Source organism: Hipposideros armiger, unplaced genomic scaffold, assembly GCF_001890085.2.
Source record: "Hipposideros armiger isolate ML-2016 unplaced genomic scaffold, ASM189008v1 scaffold_97, whole genome shotgun sequence".
Classification (NCBI taxonomy): domain Eukaryota; kingdom Metazoa; phylum Chordata; class Mammalia; order Chiroptera; family Hipposideridae; genus Hipposideros; species Hipposideros armiger.
The window spans coordinates 3,815,086-3,829,988 of NW_017731447.1; the positions used below are offsets into that span (position 1 = coordinate 3,815,086).

Consider the following 14,903-nt stretch of genomic DNA (forward strand, 5'->3'; position numbering starts at 1 on the left):
CTCCTCCTCCCCCTCCCAGGTTCTCCTCACCCTTACCTCTCCTTTTGACTAGAGTGCACCCCGAGTACCGGAAGCGTACGTTTCCCCCGCTAAAAACAGGAGTCCTGGGAGAACACCATGCGAACCCTGGGCCGGAACAGGTGAATGTGGGGGCAGAATTGCCAGGAGCCAGAATTTTCTGGGAGCCAGGACGTCTGGTTTAGGAATGAGAGCTGGCGAGCCAGGCCTGACCACCTCTGGTGACTTTCCCCAAGACCAAAAGAGCAATCTTCCCTGGCAGCTTGGGCATCACCCCAGATCAGCACATGGGGTGGCGAGTGGGGCTGACAGGAAGGTGTGCCACCACGTTTCATCAGGATGTGTGTCAGGGGACGGCAGGGCCCATGGAAGAGGCCGAGGGGGGGTTGGGAGAACTGGCAGATGCCCTGGACACCATGGATGCTAGCGGTGGCGTTCTCACCAAACACACACCTACTTTCTCTCCTTGGCACTCTGAGCAGCATGACAGGTTCCCACCACACACTGCAGTGGCCACTCTTGGTGTGTCTCCTCCCTCGGGGGCTGGCCGTGCCCTGGGGTTTCTGGGCTCCACGGCCAGCACCTGGGGACTGGGGGACACCCTGTCAAGTCAAATAGGGCAAGAGCCCGTAACAGGAGAGACAGGCTCTTCTCGGCCAGTGGCCCTGATGCCTCTGGGAGCACCTGGTCCTCCAGCTCCGTACCCAGCGCACACACACCGAGGAGGGAGCCGGGCAGGGACCAGGAGCCCTCCATCTTAAGCACACTGTGCCAGTCTGTCTGGTGTTAGCCGTTCCTCCAGGGAAATCACCTCACTTCCCTCAACGAGTCCCTTGCAGAGGCTCCGCAGGGCTCACAGAGCTGCTCTCGATGTCTAAGGTCCTTGAGGGCAGCCACGTGCAGCGGGGCTAGAGAGATGGGCAGCCTTCTGTGTGGTGGCCAAGGTGTCTGGTGACGCCCACCAGGCCCAGGAACAGCCTGGAACTCCCACCGCCTGGCTAGGTTTCTAGGGGGTGTGGCCGAGCATGTGGATGATCACATGATCACCCTGGGGGTATTCAAGTGCCCAGGTCTCCTGGCTGGGGCTGCGGACATCCCAGGCTCTGGCCTCCACCATGACCAATAAGGGCTGCAGACAGCACATACTATTTTATTGGGCCTTGAAAGCTTTAAATACAGAAAAGGGGGCAGATGTGGACACTCTGGCATTTGAGAATGGACGTATCAGAGAACTCACATAATCAACAGCTGGATACAGAGCTGGGCAGAAGGGCAGCCTGGGGTAGAAGTGGGGTACCAGCGGGCAGCTGGCCTCGGGTGCCAGGATTACGCCTTCCATTAGGACAAAGTCTTTCATGTTTCTTCCTGATTTGAGGACAATTTAAAAAAACCCACAAACCCCCATCCAAATAAAAGCCCAAAATCAGTTGGGAGAGACTGTGTGGATGGCAGTACCCGTCATCTCAGAAGACAGCAGCCTGTCCCCTGAGAGCCTCGGGGTCCCCGCAGCCCACCCCCAGCCCAGATGGTGCCCTACAAGACATTTCCATACACAGAAGCAAAGCTGGACCCAATCTACACCCCTGATCTGGGGTCTGGAGCTGAAACACCCTCCCGGCAGAGGAAGAGGTGCTGGTGTGAGTGGTGCTGGGGGCTGGACCCGATTTCCTCTTTAGCGGCTGTAGCCAAACTCATCTGCGTCATCAGCTCGGAAGTCTCCATAGCGCCACAGGTTCAACTGTGAGAAAACAGAAAATGGCTCGTCGGGGAGGTGGGACCCGCTGGAACCCAGAGACCAGGCCCCCTCTCTCAGCACCTTCGGGGGCTCCTGAGGCAAAAACTCACCCTGGCACTCTTGGCTGACTCCTGGGCATTCAGGTATTCTGTGATCTGGAGGGGCAAGAGAAAGGGTGTGGTCAGGAGGCGGGTAGTCACAATGGGGCAGGCACATCATACAGAGTGACCCTGTAGAATGCCCAGGTTAGGTCCACAACTCCCCTGCTCAGTGGGTCCCTGGCTGCCTCAGAGCAAAGGACAGTGCGGTCATGTTCGTCTCTGAGCTGTTTCTTGGCTCTGCACTGGCTGTTCCGCCAACCTGAGATGCTCTTCCCGCTCCTGTCTACCTATCCTACCCTAAGTCTTTGATAAAAAGTATCGCTTTCCTGGGCCAGCTGAGTGGCTCAGTTGGTTAAGAGCACGAGCTCTGAGCAACAGGGTCGCCGGTTCGATTCCCACATGGGCCAGTGAGCTGCGCCTGAGCTGAGCTGCCGCTGAGCTGCCAACAGGTGGCAGGATGGCTCAGCTGGTGAGAGCGCATGCTCCTAACAACAAGGTTGCCTGTTCCAGTCCTGCATGCGATGGTGGCTACGCCCACCTGCAACTAAGATTGAACACAGCACCTTGAGCTGAGCTGCCGACAGGCGGCTGGATGGCGACTGGACTTCCAGCTGAGCTAGTGGCGCCCTCCACAACTAAGATTGAAGGACAACAACTTGGCTGTTCCCCTTCCCCAATTTCCCCAACACTGTTCCCCTTCCCCAATTCCCCAGTGCAATTTTTTTTAAAAACCAAAAACGAATAGTTTAAAAAAAGAAAAAGTATTGCTTTCTTCATGAGTCTGCCAATGACCCCTTTAAAATTACAGCCACACCTCCCACACACTCCTGATTCCCTTTACTTCTTTCTCTTTTCCATTGTACTTATTGTCTAACATTCTATTTCATTGACCTATTCTATTTATTTTTATTGCTCATCTCCTCACGCTTGAATGTAAGCTCATAGGGCAGGAATGCTGTCTCTTGTTTACTGAGATATACAGGCCCTCAATACATGTTTGCTGGAAGAATGAATAGATGAATCCATGAACACGTTAGGTATTTCTCTCAGGGATTGAGCCAAGAGATCTTCTAGACACCAGACATTGTGGGTAGGTGCACACAGGGGTCACTACGATCTCTCGTTCTCCAGGGAAACAAGCTGACTCCTAGGAGTGATCTCGGGACACGGGGGCTCTCCAGGGGGAGGACTAGGGGATGAGGCCTCTCGTGTCGGGGAGACACAGGAGACACACTTCCAAATGAATGACCAACAAGCATAAGCACCCTGGGGCCACATGCCACTGACACATTACGTGGGGAGACAGGAAAGCCAAAGGGGGGCTGGAAGAAGGGAGAGCAGGGGCCCGATGGAGAGGGGACACCGGTTTCAACCCTGCTGCTCTCACTCTCCTCTCGGAGAGCGTGTGGGGACGAGCTGGGCGCTGCCACCCTCAAATCCTCTCCTGCCTCGAGCAGGCAGCACTCCAGGAGGGCATGCACGTGTCACCAGTCCCATCCCTCGAGGCTGGCGTGTCACGGGGCCTCAGCCGAGGCGTAGTGAGAGGCTGGGAGGCCTTGGCTGAGTGGGGGGCTGAGTGTGAGGAACCCGATCCTAACGGTCAGGGCAAGCTGCTCTCCCAGGGGTCAGGCCCGTCCTCACGCTTCACCCTGGAAGCGCCCAGGTTCCCGTCTCATGGAGGGCAGACTCAGGCCCAGCTCCAAGCCCCGGGGGCTTGTCAACCAGGCTGGAGGGATTCTGTGGCCGAGTCCCTTTGGCCGCCTTGGCGTTGCCGCCTGGCTCTGGAGGCACCATGTGCTCGGAGCTGGGTATGGACTCATATGTTAGAGAGAAGGAAGTGAGAATGGGAGAGAAAGAAAGACAGGCTTTGACCCTTCCCACGCCACCCCGGGGAGAACATGAGAAGGGGAAACTTTCTGCTCCAGTTTGCAGCTGCATTCTCAGCCGAACCTGCAGCTAATTAATTTGGGATGTAATTAGCTTTAAAAACAAAAACAAAAAAACCACCCCACAAACTGAAATCCATGATCTTCCCCCAGCAGGAACAGCAGCTGGGGAGACACCGGGGTCGGCCCCCCATGTCACGCACCACTTTCTGGAACTGCTTCTCCTTGCGCACCTCCACCATGACCAGCCCTTCCTTCACCAGGCCCAGGCCCACGTCCCCCTTGGAATCCGCAAACTGCAGGGTGACGTGGGGGCAGCTGGCGCTCAGGTGCTCCACGTTGAGCAGGCACTGAGTGTTCTGGATGTCCCGCACCACACTGTCCACGGCGTCTGTTCGCGCGTCCTCCTGGAGCGGGGACACATGCACGTTAGTGGGAGGCTAAAGCGCGAGCAGGTGGTGGCCCCGGTCCTGGTAGCAGACCTCCAAGAACGCCTGCAGAGCAGGTGCCTGCGGCTCGCTCCCCACTCAGGCCCTAATGAGGGAGGAAGGAAGCTCAAGATACGAAGCGCCCCCTCTCCCTCTGTCCCCATGTCACCCATCCTTGTCGCCTACCCTGTGTCTGCGCCCACCAGCCCTGTGTCCCTGAGGAAAAGTGGCCTTTTCCCACCCCTAACGATCCCTGCACTCGCTGCCCGGGCCCCGCTGGCCTCGCTGGCCTCGCTCCGGCAGTGACCCCTCGCCGTCCCTTTCCTGCCCTCACGCTCGGCTCAGTTTCTCTCTCAGGTTGCTGTCTCCCCAGCCCACAGACTGCCAGCCCCTTGATATTTTGTCAGCATCTTCTCCTGCTGTCTCTCCTCTACCCTTCAGCAATTTCGTGAAAAGCAGAGAACATTCTGCGGTGCCGATCTCCACCCTACCATTTGCTATAACGTGCAGGACACACGGCTGAGGCCACAGGTGCCCCCTCCTCAGCTGCCTGACCTCCCTGGGGAGCTAGACACTGCAGACCAGGCTCTCCCCTTCTGGAAAGTGGGTGCCCTGCAACCCTGAGCACAGGTTCTCTTCTCTGGAGGCACATTCACCTCAGCTCGTCTTCCTCAGGCTGTGGGAACGCCGGCTCTGTCCCCCTTCCAGCCGCATTCCACATCCTCCACGCCTGTCCACATCATGGTTTCAACTCCTCAAATCCATGACTCTAGGCCTTCTCTCGCTTTCCAAACTGAGCACTGTAAAGCCGCCTGGAGCTCCCACAGCCTCTTATCGGCTGCTTCTTATCCCCTTTTTCTTGGCCAACAGCAACATATCCAGCCCTCCTCTCCTGCACCCCTCGCCCTGATGGTTCTGAGATCTTTCTCCCCAGGCCCCACTCGCATGGTCCTGGTTTGGACATCACTGTTTCTAGCCTGGAATTACAACTACAACTTTCTCCCAATCATTCCTTCCAGTCTCCCCCTTTGCACCATGCCACCAGGAGTAACTTTCAAAAACAGATGTGACCATGTCACACTTCTGCTAAAAATCCTGCCACAGCCTCTCCTGCCTAATACAAAGAATAAACTCCTTGCCAGGGCAGACAAGGCCTTGGTCCCCAGACCCTGACTTACCTTTCCCTTCTCATGTCCTGTCACTGTCCCCAAGGGCCCCGGGACCCGACTGTGGAGGACGTCTGCCCACATGCAGCGTGGCCCACCAGGCCGACCCATTTCTCAGGACGCAGGCGCTCTAATGTGACCTCCTCTGTGGCACCTTCCCTGAACTTTCTTGGTCACCCCCATTTCTTGAGTCCTGTTACTAACAAACCCCCCATCCCTGTTTCTATCTTCTCCCATCAGCCTGTGAGGGCCGCAGGAGTGGCTGAGTGTCACTGGACAGTCCCCTTCGGAAGGAGGGAAGACGCATCGACTCACGTCTTGGGGCACCTGGATGAAGGCGAAGGCGTACTCCGTGGCTTGAGGTGGCAGCACGCGAGTGCTGAAGGCAGGTGGCAGGACACCCAGGCGGGTGGAAGGCAGGATCTCTCTCTGCAGAGGACACACCAGGCCAACAGCGTCACACACTCGATGCGCCCTCGCTCGCACAGGATAACTCCCCGGGGCCCGGTCTGTGAATGCTAACTCAGGGACTCCCCGCTCCCCATGACTCGGTCCCACTGAGCCACGTGCACAGGCTCCTGCAGTAGTGGCGGCTGAGACTCACCCTCTCAACCTTGGGCTTGGTGTTGACACACTTGGAGGCTCCACTAACATACTCGATTTGATAACTGGACCCTAACTGCTGTTTCCATCTCTCTCCACTGCCTTCCCTCTGTGAGATGGGTCCCCTGACCGCTTCCCACAGGCCAGGGGCTGCTCCAGTGGGGAGAGCACACCAAGAGGAGCGTCCTGGCAGCCGCCTGGCCTGCCGGTGGTCCTGACCCAGGCGTGTGGGGCAACCCCAGCCTGGCAGGACCTCTTCCTTTGTGTATTCCCGGGTAGTAAACTGGGAGCACGTCCAGGTCTGGGCTTTCTGCTAACTGACCCTCAACTCTAGTCCTTGAGGAAAGTGACCACCACAGCCAGCTACAGACACAGCCCAGGAGCAGCACAGTTCTGAAGTGCAGCGTTCTCTCCTGCTTGCTGCTGCACCCACAGGGAATCCCCTAGGAACTGTCAACAGACTTCCAGCCCCGGCCCAAGGGGCTTTCTCCCAGTGACTCGGCCACCTTGTGACTGTCCCTTCCCAGTAAGCCTCGGTTTTGGGATGTGCTGGAGATCAGCGGATGGCACAAAAGCCACGTCAAGTGTGAGGACCGGGCGCTGTGGGGTGACGGTCTTCCTGGGCCCGCTCTTGGAGAGGCTGGGTGGGCTGGGCCCTCATCCCTGGGGCCCGCACAGGGACCTCTTGGTGCCAGAGATGCCTGTTTCGCCTGGTCACTGAGGGGTCACGGCCCATTACACACACAGCAGCGATGCTCACAGATCCATCGGCAGGGGAGTCCAAAGCTCAGCGGCACCTTCGAGAGGTTGGATGGCCCTGACCTGGCGGCTGTTGTGCTGAACGGCCCCGGCAGCCCCTGGGGCCCCTCCCTTGCCCACTCCCCACCTCCGGCCCCCCCACTCACATTGCCATAGTCAATGTAGAAGACGTGCACTTTGGCGGGAGACTCGACTTTCTCCACTCGGGCCCGGTACCTGCAATGGCATCATGGGCAGAGCTCAGGGGACAGGCCCCGAAGCCCCAGCGGTCTCAAGGGCCGGGGAGGAGCGGGGCACTTCCCTGCCAAGGGCTCAGGAAGCACACCTGTGGGTGTCACAGAGGGGAGTTCTGGGATTCTACCAAGGCCCGGCCTCGGAGCACGGTGGTCACCACTTAATGGAGTCAGAGCACAGCTGGGAGCAGAGGGAGGCGGAGCGGGGCCGGGAGCAGATTAATGCGTCCTTGGGGCATAAAGCAACAAGACTAATGACTAGATTGATGTCTGCTGTTTAAACCCAGCACACTAAACAGCAGCTGTAATTAGCCAGCAGATCTGTCTGGGAGGCCGCAGCAGGGAACACATCCAAGTCACTTCGTCACCCTGGGAAGGCCATGGGCCCTACCCTTGCTAGATCAGAGTAAGTGACCTTGTGGCCTGCGAGGGCTGCTACTCACGTCCCAGACAGTCAGGGTGCAGGGTTGGGCGGCTGGTCTGGGCTCACTGAGACATCATTTTTCCTGGGTAGGGTGGGGGTGTGTCGGAGAGCCCCAGCCAGCCAGGGCTCCCCCAACAGAGTTTCCCAGGAGAGGGGAGCAGGGACACCGCTTCTGTACTCCAGAGGCTGGCTAGACTGCAGGAAAATCCCGGGGTGACGCACAGGCCCCAGATGGGCTGTGGGCAATGAAGAGGGCCGCCCTGGAGAGCTGGCCAAGGACAACAGCACCCCAGCGGAAAGCAGACCGCAGAGGCCAACGCCTGAGGTCTGGCTGGTAGCTCTGCAGGCCGCTGCCCTGAGGACAGGCCCGCTGCTGCTCCCGCTGCTCTGGGTCCCAGTGGCTTACCAGTCTCCATCTTCGAACTTGGCAATGCAGAATTCTCCCCGGCGGGGTGCGTAGGAGCCCTCGACGGGGGGGTGGCTGGCAATATCGTTTCGCATGTTCTCCATCAGTTTCTCCAGCTGCGTGCCTGATGGGGAGGAAGAGGGAACAAGACCAGGGTGTCAGGCTCAATGGAGCCTCATTTCTGGATGGGCCGGGGAGGCAGATGAGCCTGAGGAGTGGGTGGGCTGTAGAATTCTGTAGAGCGCCAGCCCGCAGCCCTGGCTGGCCCCATCCTGCAGGGAGGTCCTCTTTGGTCCCTGCTCAAGAGGTTTCATGCTATCTCCAAAAGCAGGACAGTGACTTTCTGACACGTCAGGCTTCAGAGGCACACATAGTCTTCCAATTCCAGACCTCCAATCTACTGGCCACGGCTGCCTTTGGGAACGTTCTCTGGTCAAGGAGGTGGAGAAAGTAAATGGCTATGGATCAAGGCCAAGGCTAACCAGCCTCTTCCAGGGTGGGAGCTGGCCAGCCCGCACCCCATTCCTACAAGGGCCAGCCCTGGCAGGGCCACAGGGGTGGTGACCGACCACAGCAGCTCTTCGCCAAGTCTCCCAGGGGCTACAGTGGAGATGAAGGTTGGGCCCCGTACAACCCTAGCAGAAGAAGGAAAGGGCTTCAGAATGTGAGCCCTCCTTAAATGGGGGAGTGCAGTCTCCCTGCCTTGATTCACTTTGACCTCAGAGCCCTGCTGCTTGTGTTTTCCACCAGGTGTGGCAACACACAGGTCTTCTCTTCCCGCCCTTGCTCCTTCCTGCTGCTCCCCCACCCCCACCCTGCTAAGCAGCAGTCCCCAGTGGCTTCTCCTTTATGCCCCTCCTGGGCCTGATGCCAGCTCGCTCTCCGAGGTGGCTGGGTGTGTGTGGACTGCTCCCTCCATCTTCAGGGCCCCAAGCCACATACACTGTAACAGGTGCCTAACACATGTCGGCTATCGGTACACTTGTCGGTCGGCCTTATAAATTCCTTGTCTGGGTTTATGTTTCTGCCACTACACAGTGCGCTCCTCGGGGCACAGAATGTTGTTTACTCTCACAAGGCCTAGCAGAACCCCGACATGCATGGTGCTTAACAGTTCAAGGGCACTGAAGATGACCTCTGCGTACGCACAGGAGGAGGAATGTCCACTCCCGGGCCTCTGCACAGGCCACTGCCCCGCACAGAGGGACTTTCAGGATGCAGCTGCCCTTCCCAGTACCCAGCGGTAAACCCTCCACAATTCTCCTGAAACAGGGTTCCTTGCCCAGAGAGTAACATTTCAGGGACTAAGGAGGAGCCTCTACATAAGACTTGGTCTACTTTTATTTTTATTTATTTTTGCTCCAAGGCAATGGAAGCAGACTTTGCCTCCTGCAAACAGCCCTCAGGGAGGTCCTTACACAGAGACCTGGTGGGTCATTTATAGCTAATGACCATGTTTTCATCATTTCATCAGCTCCTTCCCGAAGGCAGCCTTTAATGAGAAGGGAGACAGGGCGAGAGGATGTCCCCCAGGAGGGGACGTAAGGCTGCAGAAGGGGGAGGCTGTGTGTGCCAAGGTTTCTTTCCCTGCATTTCCTGGAGCCACCCGAGGACAGGGTTTTGTCCGGAGCCCACCACGACCCTCCAGGCAGTGTGCTATGAAGTGTCTCACTCCCTTCTCCAGCATTCTACAATAATACATGTTTCTCCTTATTTCTCTTTCTTTTCTGCCTTGGCTACTGCTCACTGCAGTGTCATGGCCTCCAGGAGCTGTCAGAGACGGCCAGGCGGGACACCGGGCAGGCCCAGGAAGCCCTGAGAGTGCAGAGCCTATGTGGTCGAAGGCCTTGAACCCTCAAGCTATGCCCTGGAGGCTTCAGGGTCCTGTTCTTAGTCCAGGGGAGTCCTCCCCAGCAGGACCCAGTGGCCAGGTGGAGCGTCTGTCAGGGAGCTGTGCCCTGGGCAGGGTCTCTGAGTTTCCTTCCTCCAAGCTCCCTGAGGGCTGCTCTTGCTACTTCTGTGCTCAGGAACAGCTGTCCTTCTTACCTGGACCAGCACTGCAGGACAGCTGCCTGTCACGCCACCCAGACCTGGAGGCCGGACCCTCTCGGCTAAGTTCCCAAGACAAGGGCTGGCCCGGCGTTCCCCAGGACTGCAGCTGACCTAACCCCGAAGGCTCCAGCTCCGTCTCTACCCCTCCCCAGCTCTATTTCCCTTCCACGTATAGTCAGCCCAGGACTCGAAACAATCCATTTTCCTTGGTGAAATGACATTGCCACAAAAGCAGCTGCCTGGGAAATGTCATTAGAGAGGGAGTGGCTGAGACACGGCTGTTGGCTATCTGGAGTGGGCCTGGGGGTGGGGCTGCCTGGAGAGGAGCTGGCTCCTGGGCCCCAGAGGCGGCTCTAAGAGCCTTTTCTTTTGCCTTCAGCTAAAGTGCTTCTGTGTACAGGGTGGCGGGCAAGGAGGGTGGTCAGGGGAAGGAAGTGGAGGTGAGGAGCTGTGCCGGAGGGGCCGCGGTGCAGCCACGGAGAGAGCTCTCCTCATTGCCCTCTGTCCTTCAGAGCCTGATGTCTGCCTCGGGGACCCTGGCCCCAGGACACCCCACTGGAGGGCCAGAAGGAGGCGGAGGATGGAGAGGGGGTCCTTCCGAGAGGCTGCCCGGGGATGACTTCCCCTAGAGTGCTGCCTGTTTCCATGGGAACTGGCTACCACTCAGGGCTACGGTAACCTCTAGAAGGAGAAAGCCCAGCAGAGACAGGCCCAGGCTTCCCGCCTCCACCCGCCTCCCCAAGGAAGCTGAGGGGGAGAGGGGCTGAGCAGTGCCTGTTCGTGCTTCCTAACCACATAGCGACAATCTGTTCATTGCTTCTTGTCAGACTCTGAGGGCTACAAATCCTCGTGTCCAGCGCAGCCAGGGGTGTCTGGGAGCAAAACCATTACCTAAGAGTCTCACAGCACCACCCAGACAAAGCTGGTTACCTCACCGGTCCTCAGAGGACCTGCTCAGCCCGCCCGCTCCAGGGCTCACTTGCAGGTCATGAAGCGAGAGCGATCCTGGGCCTGAGGGGTGGACAGCAGCCGAAAACTATTTTGGGGAGTCCCCTGGAACCCCTGGGCTATGTCCCTTCCTTCCTCCCACTTAATAAAGGCCCTGGAGGTGGGCTGGACGGTGCAGGCAGCTACGAGGCAGCCCTGCCTGGGGCTGGGCCTGAGTACTTACCGGTCTCCACATCCTGTACATAAAAGTGCAGGTCGTCAGTGATCTCCGTCACGAACACGGGCTTGTAGCTGGCCGAGCGTTCCTTCTCCTCCAGCACAGGCATCACCTCCTCCACGGACTGCTCCTCGTAATGGGCCCAGACCTGCGTGTGGTCAGCAGACGGGAGGCGGGTTAGGAAGTGAGGTCAGAAAGCATACCAGGAAGGGGCTTCTGGGCAAGCGGGTCACCCCCGGGGGTGAGTGTGGGGGTCACCCCAGGGCACTCCCATCTGCTGGGCTGAGCCCCTGGAGCCCTCCGACCTTGGGCGGGAAAGGGAAGGGTGCTCTTAAGTCCTTCCGATGTAGGCGTTCTTAAAGTCTGGCAGGCATCAGAAGGAACTGGGGAGTTGATTAAACACGCAGAGGCCTGGGTCCCACCTCAGGGCTACCAAACTATGATCTGTTACAGGGTCCCAAAGAAAGTAAAACAAAAAAGCAGGCTCCCTGGCGGTTCTCACGCAGTCCAGAGTGTGAGAACCTTGGTGACAGAGTGGTTTTGGGTCCCCATTTCCTTCCCCATACCACTCTGTAAGGGTCCCTCAGAACTGTCACAGGGCCACCGGCACTCCTGAGGCTGTGCAAGTGACAGCCCTGGGATCACTGTGCAAGAATGCCTCTTCTTGGTGACTTCTCTGTCCTCTTCACCTCAAGCAGGTTGCTGTGACCCCAGCGTGGAAGCCGGGCCACTCCCTTCCACCTCTCTCTCTCCCCTCTTCCCCCAGCCCTGTGCTGTCAGGGCTGCAGCAGCTCAGAAGCTGATTCTACGTGACAGCGCGTCAAGTCCAATCCTGCGGCCGGGAGATTATCCCAGTAGTGAGGCCTGTCAGAACAGGGAAGGGAGGTGGCTTTCCCACTGAGCAGGAGTGCGGGAACCTGGGCCACACATGGGGTCCCACAGACAGACACACGTAGGAACAAGGGGTGATGACAGTATCAGCCGAAAACTTACATGCTTACTTAGGTGCCAGGGGCATTCTAAATAGTCTCCGAGTATTCATTCATTTAATCCTCACAACTACCCTTTGAGCAGGGGTTAACATTACTCCTGCTTTACAGAGGAAAGCGAGGCACACACTGGCTACAAGTAGTGGAACCAGGATTTGAGCGCAGGCAGCCTGGCTCTAGCGCTCTTCAAGGGGCTTTTGGTCCTGAGGGGCCTCTGGAGACAGAAGGCAGCGCTCACTGAGCAGTGCGGAAAGCTGTAGGTGGGAGGTGTGGGCTCTGGTCCTTCCATTTGGCCCTTTAACTGGCTCTTTGACTTTGGTCAAGCCACGTGTCCTCCGTGGGCCTCCTTTCCTTCCCTTGCAAAATAAGGAAGTTTGACCACATGATCGCTCAGCTGACACGCGGATTCCTGGGTGGCATCAGGAAGCAGCGGAAGGACAGGAAGGCGGGAGGTCCTGAGTCACCTTGGGTCACAGCTGCAGAGGCCGTGCGCTGGCCTTTAGTGTGACTGACATAGGCGTTTCTGTCCTTCTACCGGAAGGGGAGGCAAAGGCCCTGAGAGCTGGGATGGGCACAGGGGCTTTCCAAGCCCAGAGGGGGTCTGCCAGGGAGTGGCCGGGAGACAGGAGAGACGCCACCGAGGTCCAAACTTCTGTCCCCCACAGAGCTGTGCCCTCTGCCTTCTGGGGCTGGGCTCTGACCCAAACAGCTCCTGACCCCTCTCACTCCCCCCAACACCTATCCCAGAACCACGGCCACTCCCCTCATCACCTGCACCTAGACACCTTTACTTCCAGCTCCTCCAGGCCCGGTCCCCACAGGAGAGGAAGCAGGCGGCAGGACCTCCGAGACTGCTGGCTTCACCCCTCCAGGGCCCACCTGCCTGTATGAGGAAGGGGGTCTGCAGCCTTTGGACGTTCTTGTGAAAGGGCCTCTCCGCTTAGAGGCGACGGCACAGACCGCTGAGCACTGAATGGAAGGCACCCCAGTTCCTTCCATTCCGAGGCCTCCATTCTGTAGAGGCTGGGACTTTCCTCCTGGGCCCCCTGGCTGGACGCTCCCCGCTCCCCGGGGTGAGTGACTACGCGGCCGGCCCCTCTGAGATCCCTGCAGCTCTGAGGAGCATAGGACTCGCACTGCTGCTGAGAGAGAGGCTGGCTCCTGAGTGGGTCCTGAGCCTGGGAGACGTTCCGGGCTCCCATCCTAAGCCACCCTCCTTCCCTCAGCTGTGGGGGCGGGAGGCCGTTGATGAATTGGGAACAGACTGACAGGGTGAGAGCAGAAGCGGCTAATGACTCCTCAAGTAAGGGAGCCTCAGGCGACAGCATCAGGTTTCCTCCGGGGAGGGAGGGTGGGTGGAGCGTCTCTCCAGCTCCAGCGGCAGCAAGCTTGAGGTCACCTGGTGATGTAAACGCAAGCCTGAGGGGTGGCCCTCAGGCCCCTTGCTCCTTTCAAGGAGGGCAGCAAAGGGGCCAGCCCTAAGATAAGGTGGGGAGCTACTGCCTCCGGAGCTGAGAGGACGCCAGAAGCATGAGGCTGCCAAAGGGCAGAAGAGGGGGAGCTGCTCCTCAGATAAAGGGGCCTCATTTCTAAGGGCTGCTTTGGCCCTCCGAATGGTGGAGCCTTGCTGTTCCCTCTTTCCCTTGAGACATGGAGGCAACCAGCTGTTCCCTGGGACTTGGCCGCCCCTGGCCCTCAGCAAGCTCGTAAACACAGCCTGGCCAGGTGGTTTCTTGGTGGGAAGGAGGCCCTGGGACAGGCCTGGCTGCCCACGTTCCCACCCTTAAAACATGGGTGCGTTTGGCTCATATTGACTTACGTTGCCCTTTGGCAGAACTGAAGCAGGGAGGGGACAAACACACTGGCAAGACACCTGCCAGACACGTGCCACTTTCCCACCGCCACCCCAAGCCTTCTTACAGCTCCGATCCCTGACAAGAAAAAGACCCCCGCTTCCAGAAGGAACAGGACTTGTGCACCCAGAAACGCCGCTAGTGCCTTACGGCTCTGCCCCCAGGCTCTCGGTGGGCAGGAGGGGGGTCTGGGAGCTGGGAACACGCTTGGCCTGAGTCAGGCCTGGGTGGCAGGGCCCAGGGATGCTGGGAGAGCTGCCTGCGGAGTGGGGCTGCTCTGCTCTCTGACCACTCTCGGCTGCAGCAGTGTGGAGAGGCCCGTCCCCCCGCCTCTGATGCATAGCAGGGTTTGGGGGCAGGTTGGTGGCAGCTCTCCTGTTTTAAGGCCAGGGCCAGGATGGAGCTCTGTCCTGAGGCGGGGCCTTTCTGTGACCCCGGACACAGCCCACCGGACAGGCGCAGGCGAGGCCAGCGCAGGAGCTGAGGCTGTCACTCCTCTTGGCCTCGTCTCACCCGGCCCTTCCTCTTCTCTGCACTTCCTCCCGAGGGAAGCCCAGGTCCTCTTTCTGGCAGGAGATGGGCAATGCAATGCAGACTGAGGCTCCGCAGCCCGCAGGCTTTCCTTTCTAAATCTAATACCGCTGCTCAGAAGGCTCCAGCGGTGGGGCTGGCATGGGGCCAGGGTGGTGGAGGCCTTCACACTCGCAGCGGGGAAGCCAAGCTTAATAAAAGCCAATCGACGGCCAATCCAACCCTGTCCAGGGTCCTGTTGGGCACGAGTGGTAGGGGTCAGGAGGACAGTCCACGCGGCTGACGCCAGTGGCTCTATCCTTGGTTCAGACCTGCCCAGAATCCCTGGAGGAGGAGGAGGGAACCCTGCGTCAGCCTCCTGCAGAGGGCCAACCAGCTTTTTCAAGAGGAGAGGAGTCTGAAGGGCGCAGGGTGGAATTTCTCATGAGTGCGGAGCAGCAGTCAGATGGACCCGCTCGCAAATGCACACACATGGTCACACTCGCCGAAGGCTTCCCGCGTGCTCCTGGTCTCACACAGTCTCTCGGTATTACCTTTCCTCAGCTAGCTCACAG

General features: G+C 58.7%; 1 protein-coding gene across 1 annotated transcript in view; it reads right to left on the bottom strand.

Annotated features, from left to right (window-relative positions):
* Positions 1-1,148: 1,148 nt before the first annotated feature.
* Positions 1,149-14,903, bottom strand: part of SND1 (staphylococcal nuclease and tudor domain containing 1) — a 442,168-nt gene continuing 428,413 nt past the window's right edge. The window contains exons 18-24 of the mRNA XM_019646123.1: positions 10,983-11,124; positions 7,760-7,883; positions 6,843-6,912; positions 5,650-5,763; positions 3,944-4,147; positions 1,864-1,908; positions 1,149-1,756 (exon numbers count right to left, since the gene is read on the bottom strand). Coding sequence (XP_019501668.1) covers positions 1,691-1,756; positions 1,864-1,908; positions 3,944-4,147; positions 5,650-5,763; positions 6,843-6,912; positions 7,760-7,883; positions 10,983-11,124 — 765 coding nt within the window. The 3' untranslated portion in view covers positions 1,149-1,690. The remainder of the gene's footprint in view (positions 1,757-1,863; positions 1,909-3,943; positions 4,148-5,649; positions 5,764-6,842; positions 6,913-7,759; positions 7,884-10,982; positions 11,125-14,903) is intronic.